Source organism: Amaranthus tricolor, chromosome 6, assembly GCF_026212465.1.
Source record: "Amaranthus tricolor cultivar Red isolate AtriRed21 chromosome 6, ASM2621246v1, whole genome shotgun sequence".
NCBI classification, from domain to species: Eukaryota; Viridiplantae; Streptophyta; class Magnoliopsida; order Caryophyllales; family Amaranthaceae; genus Amaranthus; species Amaranthus tricolor.
In genome coordinates, this window is record NC_080052.1 from 20869689 (window position 1) to 20882043 (window position 12355).

At 29.8% G+C, this 12355-nt stretch overlaps 1 protein-coding gene across 1 annotated transcript; it reads right to left on the reverse strand.

Moving 5' to 3' along the window:
• Positions 1–7155: 7155 nt before the first annotated feature.
• On the reverse strand, positions 7156–9186 carry LOC130814700 (zinc finger protein CONSTANS-LIKE 3-like). The gene is made up of 2 exons (XM_057680849.1): positions 7828–9186; positions 7156–7736 (listed from the first exon to the last, which is right to left on the reverse strand). Exons 1-2 carry the CDS (start codon positions 8623–8625, stop codon positions 7404–7406), a joined length of 1131 nt encoding a protein of 376 aa, XP_057536832.1. The 5' UTR covers positions 8626–9186; the 3' UTR covers positions 7156–7403.
• Positions 9187–12355: the final 3169 nt, after the last annotated feature.

The following is a 12355-nucleotide window of genomic DNA, read 5'->3' on the forward strand; positions in this document are numbered from 1 at the left end:
CTGTTGGATTCTAAGAACTTTACAAGTTATGAAGTTCTAGCTAACTATCGTAATGAACATTTTATACCATAACGTTTTTAAATAACTTTCACCGATGGTGAGATTTGGAGAAGTCAGATGTACACAACTATAATTGTAACATAGTTTGATTCACATCATCACATGCCTTGCAACTTGCAAGGAATGATTGCCATTATTTATATGAATCAAACAAGACAGATGAAAAAAAAAAGGAAGGTAGGTCTGTTGATTGTGCAAGTCTAATTATGTGTTGATATATATATATATATATATATATATATATATATATATATATATATATATATATATATATATATATATATATATATATATATATATATATATATAAAGGGAGTAGCTTTTAACTAAAAAGTCATTGCTATCAATATAAAAACAAAAATACTACCAATATATAGATCAAACAAAAATACTGAACCAGTAATAAAAAGATACTATCTTGTATACCTTTGAGATAGCATTGATAATTACTGCGTCAAAGAACTAATTCAACGAATAGAAGCCTCAATATATATTTTATCTACTCTATCACATTGCCTCATTCGAGTGTTCTTTGGAATAGAAGTGTGCAAACACAATAAGTCTTTCTCATAGTTGATATTAATAATTTCACTTGATAGAAGAAGCGGATGAAATTAAATTGTAATGTAAATGTCTGATACCAATTTACAAATCAGCACAATCAAAAGCCTAAAATTATTGTTGAGACTTCAATATAAGTGATCTTTGACCAGTAACAATTGAGAGTTGACACTCTATTCTAGGTGGACTCTAATGTTTGTTAATTAGGGGTTAATAATTGTATCTTTAGTAATGAGTGGCTTATTATTAATATTTTTAGCCTCTCAAATTTCAGGGTCTGCCATGTTCAATTCTTTAGTAATTACGATCCGTTTGGTTATCAGTACTAAATGGTAGGAATGAGAATGCTTTATAGTGTAAATTTTCATACTCCCTCCGATCTTATGAATTAGTCCCATTTGCTTGGGCACGGATATTAAGGATTGTGTGGGGTCCATTAAAAAGGATTGTGTGGGGTCCATTAAAAAGGATAAATAGTAAAGGGTAAGTAGTGAAGGATAAGTAGTGAAGGGTAGTTGGGTAAGTAAGGTATATGGGGGTATATTCGTAATTACTTATGTGAACTAAGGGTATTTAAGTAAAAAAGGATTGCCAAAAATAGAAATGGGACTAATTCAAAGGTTTTGCCAAATAAGGAAATGAGACTAATTCATAAGATCGGAGGGAGTATTATTTATCATATCATTCCCATGGTAATGAAAATTTAATCATACAAAAAAAAATTCTTCACAATTTTCATTACTACCTAATACCAAATATTCATGAATTGAAATGAATTTTGTGAAGAAAAAATAAGATTGTTAAAGGAGTATAATCATAATCATTAAACTTGTCAAGTAATATTCCAATTAAAATTACATTAGTTTTTCGTTATATTCCAATTATTTAGTACCGATTACGAAGCGGGAAGCGGGTCATTAATGAAAAGAAGAAAGAATCACTAGAAACCGGTGAAAGGTAGACGGCATAAACCCCATAAGCCACCTAACTTTATTAGTGTAATGCTTCGAAGACTTGAAAAGGCAAAGGAAGTTCACGCTGAATGGCATTAGTATTTAGTAAGTCAACTAAAATTATGATCACTTTTCTCCGTGATTGACTTCATTCTTAATTTTTAAATTATAAACGATCTTCACTGCAGTCATCTATCCTTTCTTTGAAGGGAAAGTCACTTGTTTCTCGAATCTTCCTCTATATATATAGATATATATTTATTTATTTAAATGATCGAGTGTATATTAGTGACGAATTTATGGTGATTATTTGCTGATTGCAACTGTGTACATTAGAAATGAATTAGCATTGGATTATTAATAAAACGAAAATAACCAAAAAAAATAATAATAACTATATGCTGCGGTTTTCCTGGAACCGCAGCATATAGTGTGCTTTTGTGCTGCGGTTTTAAACCACAACATTTAAAAAAGCCTATCTGCTGCTATCACTTATGCTTGGTGTCGAAACCGCAGCATATGATGGCCAAAAAACCGCAGCATATGTTGCGCAGCAGATGTGGTTTTTTCCACTAATATTAGTTGTATTAGTATATTATTTTATTGTATATTATTCATTATATTACTTTATAAGTAGTCGTATTAATGTACTCATTAATTAGTCGTATTAGTGAATTATTTGTATATTAATAGTTGTATTAGCAAAGTCTTAATCGTATTAGTAAAGTATTAATAAAGTATTAGTCGTATTTGATAGAATCGTTCGATTTTACGATACGATTTCACGATTCAATTTTGAGAGTTGCTTCTTATTAGCGTAGTATTTATATGTAATATATACATATATATATATATATATATATATATATATATATATATATATATATATATATATATATATATATATGTATATATATATATATATATATGTATATATATATATATATATATATATATATGTATATATATATGTATATATATATATATATATATATGTATATATATATATATATATATATATATATATATATATATATGTATATATATATATATATGTATATATATATATGTATATATATATATATATATATATGTATATATATATATATATATATGTATATATATATATATGTATATATATGTGTGTGTGTGTGATATATATATATATATATATATATATGTATATATATATGTATATATATATATATATATATATATATATGTATATATATATATATATATATATATATGTATATATATATGTATATATATATATATATATATATATGTATATATATATATATATATATATATATATATATATATATATGTATATATATATATATATATATATATATATGTATATATATATATATATATGTATATATATATATGTATATATATATATATATATATGTATATATATATATATATATATGTATATATATATATATATGTATATATATGTGTGTGTGTGTGATATATATATATATATATATATATATATATATATATATATATATATATATATATATATATATATATATATATATATATATATTACATACAACAATAATGAACTACTTATACTATAACAGGTCATCAATAATGTGAAAATAAAAATTAATTAATTAATTCAGTATAAATATATTATTAGTTGTATTAGTATATTATTAATCGTATTAGTATAAGTAGTCGTATTAATGTATACTAGTCTATTAGTGCATTATTTGTATGTTATTTGTTGTATTAGCATAATATTAGTCGTATTAGTATAATTATATTAATATTATATCAGTCGTATTTGGTAGAATCAGTCGATTTTACGATATTATTTCACGATTTAATTTTAATGACCTTGACATATAGAAATCTTTTCATCTGCCAAGAGTATATTCTAATGACCTTGAATAACACATCATCCATTCAATATGAGGTAAAAAATTAGATTGCCAAAATACAAGAAGATAAATATTAGTGATTGTTCTTGGATTTCTAGTCTTTAGTTCGTTCTGTTCTTACTTGCGTTCTTGTGTAGTGTTTCTCTTTTGCGTTTTTTCAGCATTTAGGCCTTCCTTGGCTTGATTCTCACCTTAACTTATCTTGTTGTTGCTTTAATGTTTGTGATTTATAGTGGGTTTATTAGTGTTTTCCTTTGGTTTTGCCTTTGTTTGGATTTCTTTTTTTTTTTTTTGATAAGGGTGTTTTAGCCGTAGTTATAGAGTTTCCTACTTTAACTTGGGATAAGCGTTCATCCTAGATGGTTTGTTTTCCTTCCCTTGTGGGTTATTTTTTATTTTTTTTTTTATTTAACTCAAAGGATTTGAAAAATGGTTCATTCTAAATAGTTCCTTTTCCTCCTTTATGAGTTTGTTTGGTTCTTTTTTCTCGTTTGTAAAAAAATCAAATTAGGATACTTATATGTCTATATCAATCTTTGAAAATATAAATTTGTGTAATTAAAAAACCAAAATAAATAAATATTTGAAAAAAAAAGTCAAAATTCGTATCTTTGTCAATTACTATGCCATTTTTTTTCTAATAAATTTTGTTTAGTTTGGTGAAAATATTTTTCAAAGAATTTTTAAATGATATTTAATTATTTATCTTTTGTTTGGCTTGACCGCTTGATTAGAGAATAAGACATATGTTAGAAGCGAGAAAATGGAAGAAAATTGTTTTGTAGGAAAATAATTCCCAATGACACTCGTAGCATAGTAATTAAAAATGTAATTTTATTACTCTACACACAACTCAATTTACAAGAAGGACAATTTACAATTTAGAGGACACACACTCGACACAATTATTTTGGGACACTTACACTTAGACTACAACTTTCACACTCACTGACTAATACTCTCACTTTGTGTTTTCAACTCACTCTTAGTTGTGTCTCTCTTCAACACACAACACACTAATTGACACTTCCTATTTATACTAGTGCTATATGGGCTAAACTATGTTATCTAAACTAATCCACAAGCTCTGACATACATTTAACAAGAATAGTTCATGAGCTCTAGAATTCTCTACATCAATTTTAGTCATTGACTTCTAAAACTCATATTACACAAATTAACTTTTTAATTCATCTATTAATCTAGAACTTTCCTTATCATACTCCTAGTTTATATGTAGAATACTTTTCTAGATTATCTCTAATACTCCTTCTAATCTGAAAAATCTTGTACAAAAAGTTAAAATACCTCCACCACTTCATTAAATCGAACCTTTTTCTCCGACTTCTGTGTACGCTCCAACTTGTGTTTTCTGATAACGCAACCATCAAGATAAAAAATATTATTATCCGCCCTCCTTCCTTGCAACACCACTTTCCACAACCAACGTATCTACATCCATTTCTTGTCAACTTACCCAAAGATATCAAATTAGCTCGAGCCTCATTTTCACATTGCCCACGCCTTCAACTTTTAACTTATGTCCATCAACGGATTTGAACGTAACCAAAATCACCTTTTTGCTCCAACGTCTCGAACATTTCTTGGTCCCTACACACATGCATAGAGGCGGCTGTATCCAACACCCATTTCTCTTGACTCACCTCCTTATTACATTGAGTCAAGAAAATGTTCTTCACCATAAATTTCTTGTTGGGCCACATTAGATGAACCACCCTCTTCATCTAACTTTACCTTGCCCAACTTCTCTTGCAATTCTTTTAAATTCTTTAAATCTTCCTTTGCCTTTGGGCAATTATGTTGAATATGCCCCTTCTCATGATAATAGTAACATTTTCTATCATTCCACTCTCTTGGCCGGACTTTGATCTATAATGAGGGTCATTACTCTCCATTTATTTCTCCCTCTGCCGGACTCCTCTGCAGCTAGTGCTCGCTCATCTCCTCCTCGACTGTCTTCGTCTTCGGACCCTTCTCTATCCATTTTGGATACCATCCTTTCATTTTCCCTTACAATTGTTATTGCTTCCTCTAGTGTTATGTTCTCTCTACTTTAAAGTAACACTATTTAACTCAAAAAAAATCTTACAATAAAAGTTACATGGTGTTATACTAGAGTTACAGATGAACTAGTACTTACTAGCTCCTTTTTTGTTACAAAATTTTGAACAACTCTATTTTAAAGTAACACTATTTAACTAAAAAAAAAATTTTACATATTAAAATTAAATGGTACTATTTTAGAGGTACGGATAAACTAGTATTTAGTAGCTCCTTTGTTGTTACAAAATTTGCTTTACAAACATTTACATGAGTGTTAAAAGCTAAAACAATAATTGAGCATTGTTGCATTATTGAATGTAAAGGCTTTCACAATAAAAACCTTACATGGTAACCCCCACTCTTTAGGGAGTCAAATATCATCATATAATAAAAGACAAACTGAAAATAACAACTGCTTTTATAAAAACTTATTATAGCCAATACGATCCAGCCATCAAAATAGCGAATCTTTTTATTTTTCTTTTCCGATATCATGAAATTCCTTCATTGGCCTTCAATTTACCGAAGGGACATTTTACAATACATATTAAATACCCATCTTTTTCCTTAAAAAATAATATCTTTCTGATGTGAAACACCTCACCATATTACTAGCTGTTCCTTCAATCCGACGGCAAAAAATCAACCAATGATAACTATTAACTCGTGGAATGATGAAATTATAAATACTGTTAAATATATAATATTTACTAAAATATAACAATATTAGATATTTCTTGTATTAATTAATTGATAATTTACTTATAAAATTGTTAACTAAATAAGTAAATAGTGCAACATAGTGTCTATATGTGGAAGGTGAAAGTAAACATATAATAATTAACCTAGTTAATACAAAAGGAAATTTGAAATTCTAAAATGAAATTTCTATATTATGAAAAATATAAAAGAGAAAATGAAAACTTTTGAATTACTTTTTAGTTAAAGTTAGTCCTAATAATTCACAAGGTTTTCAATTTGAAGTATAAAAGTTTTTACTTGATATATAATTTAGTTTAAAGTTCAATTTTTAAAGCTATTAAAATTTAAAAGGTGGTCTTTCGGATATAAAGTTATTATAAATGGTGATAGTGAAAAATCTTCTAAGTTTTAAGTAATTTATTATATGAAAAATAATTAATTTGTGAATTTTTATATTAATTCTTATTTTTTAAATATGAAAACCATTACCTTCTTTTTATAAATCCAAGGAAGAATATAAAATCCCCACAAACAAAAGAGAGAAAATTAATTCATATGTAATTAATAAGAAATCAAACTCATACTCCCCCTATTCATCTTATATGTCTTAATTTTTTTATTTGGTCAAGTCACCTTAAATGTCTCATTTTTATTTTAAATATATTAACTTTACCAATTTATTCTTATTAAAAATTTGACTATTCACACCTATACACCTACTAATCTCACTATACCTCTATTAAAATTTAAAAATACTACATTTTTTCTTTTATATGTAGTTTTATTTGACCAACTAAAAAATAGTAAAAAGTCAAATAGAACGTATTTGGTGAATAAGAGGGAGTATTAAATAAATAAAGAGAAAACTTTCAACTACATTCTCCAATACTACGTTTATTTACTATGAAATCAAATATATAATAATTAACCCATTTTTAAAAAAATTTAAAGGTTGTGTTAATTTTTGACAAAAAAAATTCAAAGATTCTAAAACTAAATAACTAATTCATAAATCATGAAATGTAAAAAATAAAAAGAGATTAATACAGAGATATTACATTTAAAACCCCATAAATTTTGTTTTCTTACTAAAAAAATAACACTTAAATTGATGGAGTTTAAAGTTTAAACATAAAAAGCTAATACACTTTAACAATAAACATTAAAACGCCGGAACGACGCCGTAGCCAGTATCAACTGCGAAATCAAGCTCAGACGTTTCGATACTTTCAGTACGTTTAGCGAAACGTCCTTTAATTCTAGGACGCGCTTCGGCGTAAGCTTTTCTCGAAGCGTACCGAATGGTTTTCTGGAACTTCCTATTCTTCCTCTTTTCTCTGTATCTCAATACCCTCGCTTCTCTATCCATTACTGGACCTCCATTTGATGATGCTCCATTATCACAACCCGATGATTTTGCAAATGAATATGAAACCTCCGACGACATTGAATTTGTATTTGTATCTGGTACTACTCCAATGTCAGATGATGAAACCTGAAAAAAAAAAAATTATGATTCGTTAGATGTCAAACTTTTTGAAATTTGAAATTTGAAGTTCAGAGTAAAATGACGGAAATCAACTTACACTTTGGCCGGAGTAATTGAATAAGGAGAATGGATTAGTGTTTTTCTTGTTGAGTTTATTCGGTTGAGTGAAATCGATGTTGAAACAATTTTCGAACAAGGAATCCGTACCAATAATGAAAGTATTGTTAATCTTGCTATTTCCTTGCGATTGTGTAGGAACGACACTGTCTGTAAATGCGTAAGGCCGATTATCATCAACAATTGGTTTAATTTCTTGTTGTTGTGGCTTTACAGAATTCTGACATCCATAGCTAAAATTTAGAATATCAGAATCATTATACAGAAAACTACTGCTTGGATTTGGAATCAACCACGCATCTGCATCTTCATCTACAGCATCGTTAAGAAGTGTAGGAGCAGGAACGGTGTCAAGTTCGTCAGGTACAATGAAAGCAGAAGCGGCGGCGGAGGCGGCGGTGGAGCGAGAGATAACGGCGTCGACGGGGGAGTCAAGGAAGGGAGTGACAGGGATGCGTTCATGGCGACGGGCTAACGGGTTAGCAGAATGGATATCATGGTCGCACGATGAGCAGAGCGCTGCAGCATCAGCCTTACAGGTGACAACTGCAGGCGCCTGCTCGCAGACTTCACATACCCAAACCCGCTCGTGACTGTTAACAACGCCTACTCCTGTATGGATCTTGGCGTCACAAGGCCCACAAAAAAACGCTGCGTCTGTTCTGCAATAAAGCAGAGCAGACGCAGCGTTGCAAGTGTCGCAGGGTCTACCCGTGAGGGAAAGACCCCAACCAGATAACAACCCTTTGATGTTGTTAGTCTCATCAGTTAAAACCATGATTTAATTGATAGAGAAAATGAGAGAAGGAAAAGGTTGAAAGAAAGTTTAGGAAGCAAAATGCTTAATGGAGTTGGAGTGAAGTTTGATTTTAAGGAGATGAGGAAATAAGAGAAGGATTTCTGTTTTGGTAATTTTGAGAAGATTGATTGTTGCTTGATAGTTGAGGTGGTACTAATGGGGAAGAAGTGATGACGAGGTCAAAGGGTACACGTGGAACAACAATGGCCATATATTGGATTTGGGGAAATCAAATTCTTGTTTATTGTTTACTTATGCTTTTTATGGAAAAAAATTAGGGTTGGTTTATTACTTCATTCATGTATATCTATCTATTTTTCTTGGGAGGGAGGGGGATCGTTGCTATCATGGTTTATGGGGCTGTGCCGACATAGGCCCCACTCAAGCTTGGCAAGACAATTATAAAGTCAGTATCTGAGGTGGAATTAGTATGGGATAAAAAGTTAGTGATTTTAGCAAGTTTGAATGTGAGTGAATAATTATAAGTGTAATCTGATAGTCCAAGGTTAAAAGTTTACTCAGGAGTTAGAGCTATTCAAAAGTGACCCGACCCGAAAATCCGATTCGAAATCATAAATAAACCAATCCGAAAATGTGTTTCTTTTTTAGGTTTATCGAACCGATATTAGCCGACCCGAAGCTATATCCGAACCAGTTGACAACAGAAAATGAGAAAACTGAACCCGAGTTGTAACCGATTTTTCTAACCGACACGTAACAATTAACCGAGATTACCCGAACTTAATAGTGACCGACCCCAGTAATATCCGACCCGAAGCTATATCCGAACCAGTTGACAACAGAAAATGAGAAAATTGAACCCGAGTTGTAACCGATTTTTCTAACTGACACGTAACAATTAACCGAGACTACCCGAACTTAATAGTGACCGACCCCAGTAATATCCGACCCGAATCATGCTCAAAACCAAACTCGATCCGATTAAAACCGACTTAACTCGAACGAAGTTGAAATCGAACTGCTGTAAACCTGAGCCAATTTCTTACATAGAATTATGATTGACTCATATTCAATCATCTTATTAGTTATTCTAATAAAGTCATAAATATTTTAATAAAATAAATTTTATAAATATATGGTTTCATATATTTAGAGTTAATAATCAATGGTCAATGTTTATTAACTACTTTTAATCAAATTATATGAAAATTGATAGAACTTTATAATTTTAATTTCCGGTCAAATAAGTAAAAGTAACAATGTAATAATGATAACTAATTGATTTGCATTTTCACTATTTTTCTTTAAATAAATGAACCTTATCATTAATTAAAAAATGACTAACAACTTAATCTGATACTGACTCGATCAATAGTGATTAGTAATTCGCAATTCGTAGCCGAATTCTACTTGAAAAATACCCGAACCCGATCTGAATCCGGTAAAACCGAATCAATTATTAACCGATGACAACCCGAGACCGATTGAAACTCGACACAAACTTCAACCGACACCGAACTGATGCTAACCCGATAGCTCGAGTAACCGATCTTCAACCGAACCGTGACTAACCGACCCGAACCGAGTATGACCCGTCGCAACACGCATCCGAAATATAACCGATCTGAAATACAACCGAATCGAATGACACCCGTCCAAATCCGACCCGATTACCCGAATGAACACCTCTACTTGGAGTATATTAGGGTAAAATTTACCCCTGCAAAAAAAAGGCTTCTCCCTTCCTCCTTTCTCCTTCTACCTTTTTGTTGCTCTGCCCTTCTCCATTGTCTTTATAAGTCTTCAACCTTGTTTCTCTTCACTATTGTCATTTTTTATTTTCTTTCTTCATCAATTGATGACTAAAATCCCTACTTTTGTTATTGATAATGAACAAACACAAAATTTTATTTCTAACTGCCATTGAATAGAAATGAGATTTTTAGATTCAAAACAGAAATTTTGAAATTGTGAACTTTAATTTAATTGAAAATCAAAATTAAACATTTTCACCAATGTCATTTCAGTTTTTAAATTTACAATTTAATTTTGTGTTAGTTTATTATTATCATTAATCTACATAATTATCAAAATTTTGAGATTTTTATTGAAGATAATTTGAGAAGGTTTTAGGAAATTTCAAATTTAAATAAATCTTAAATTTTTTATTATCAATGATGATACAAGAACATGCCAATCTTGACAAAATTAAACATTTCCTCCTAACTGATTCCCCGGTAAAATTTATACCATTAAAATTTCATTCTTAAAATGTTTTCTAGAATTCCAGGCGTGCCCTTAGAGTTTGTTTAATTCTCCTTTCTATTCGGTCTACCAGTATGTTTGGATAGAGCATTAAGATCGATAGGAAAGAAAGGAAGAAAGAAAGAGAAGACAAATAAAAGAAGATAAGTTTGTTTAGAAGGAAAATGGAAGGAAGAGAGAAGAAATTCGGAAGTTGAAATTTTTATACTTAAAAATTAAGAAAGGAAAATGACATAATTTCATCTAAATTAGAAAGTATAATGATAATGATGATAACAGTAAGTCATTTTCATTATTTTTGATAGTCAATATACCTCTTTCCTTCCAAATCTTTCCAATGTGAAAAAATTTAACTATTAACAAAAATCAAAGACTAAATCTATTCTATCCCACCTCAAATTCCTTCTTACAATTCCCTATCTCTTCAAAATTACTATCCAAACAACACAAATACATCCCTCCAAGTCGCTCATTTTCCTTTTCAACCAAATCATTTAATCCAAACACAGTGTAAGTGTCTCATTTGACTGTGCACTTTGCAAATGCAATATTTTTATCATTAATATTTTTAATTTTGCATAATTAAAAATTATAAAAAGTTAATATCAATTATTTTTGCTGTGTTAACACAAATCAAACAAGATCTAACACCGATATATTATAGCTTATAAATTAAGGATAAATACAATTCAAGATTGATCAGTAAATATTGTCAAAAGTCAAATATTTTCGAATAGCAGGCAGTACTACCTTTTATAAATCTCTCCGATTTATGCCAATTATCCTTTTGCTTTTTATACTTTATTCAATGTACTAATTTAATTCTAAAATTTTTCCATTGTGCATAAATAAAAATTACTCCCTCCTATTCTCTTTACTTGTCCCATTTCCTTATTTTAAGTTCACCTTAAATGTCGCATTTTCTTTTTGGCATTGTTTTTTTTACCAAATTATCCTCATTTCCCATGTGTAATTACGAAACCACCCTCACTTACCAAACTTATCTAATCTAATTAACCCTCACTAACCCTAATTACCCCATTAACATTTCCCTCCCTTTAAATCTATGCCCCTTCCCTCACTCCTGATCTAACCTTAAAAACCCTAATTTTCGTTGGTTGTTCATCTTCCTTTTGAGTTCCCTTCATCTTTATCCTTGAAGATGAAGATCTTCATCTTCCTACTGAGTTTCCTTCATCTTCATCCTGAGTTCCCTTCATCTTCATTCTGGGTTCTTTAATCTTCATCATCATTTCCCCTTACTCTCTTCTCATTTTTGTTCTTCTATCTGATTCAGGTTCAATTTTTAGATCTGAGTTCTTTGATTCTTAAGTACCGATTTCCCCTCTCTCGTTTCTTTGATCTTTCTTTGTAGATCGGGGTTTGTACGATTATGGATTCACCAAGTTCGTGTCTTTTTTGGTTGTCTTCATCTGAAGACAGTGATTTTTGTGGGTCCTCCAAATTCTTGGTTTGACTACTA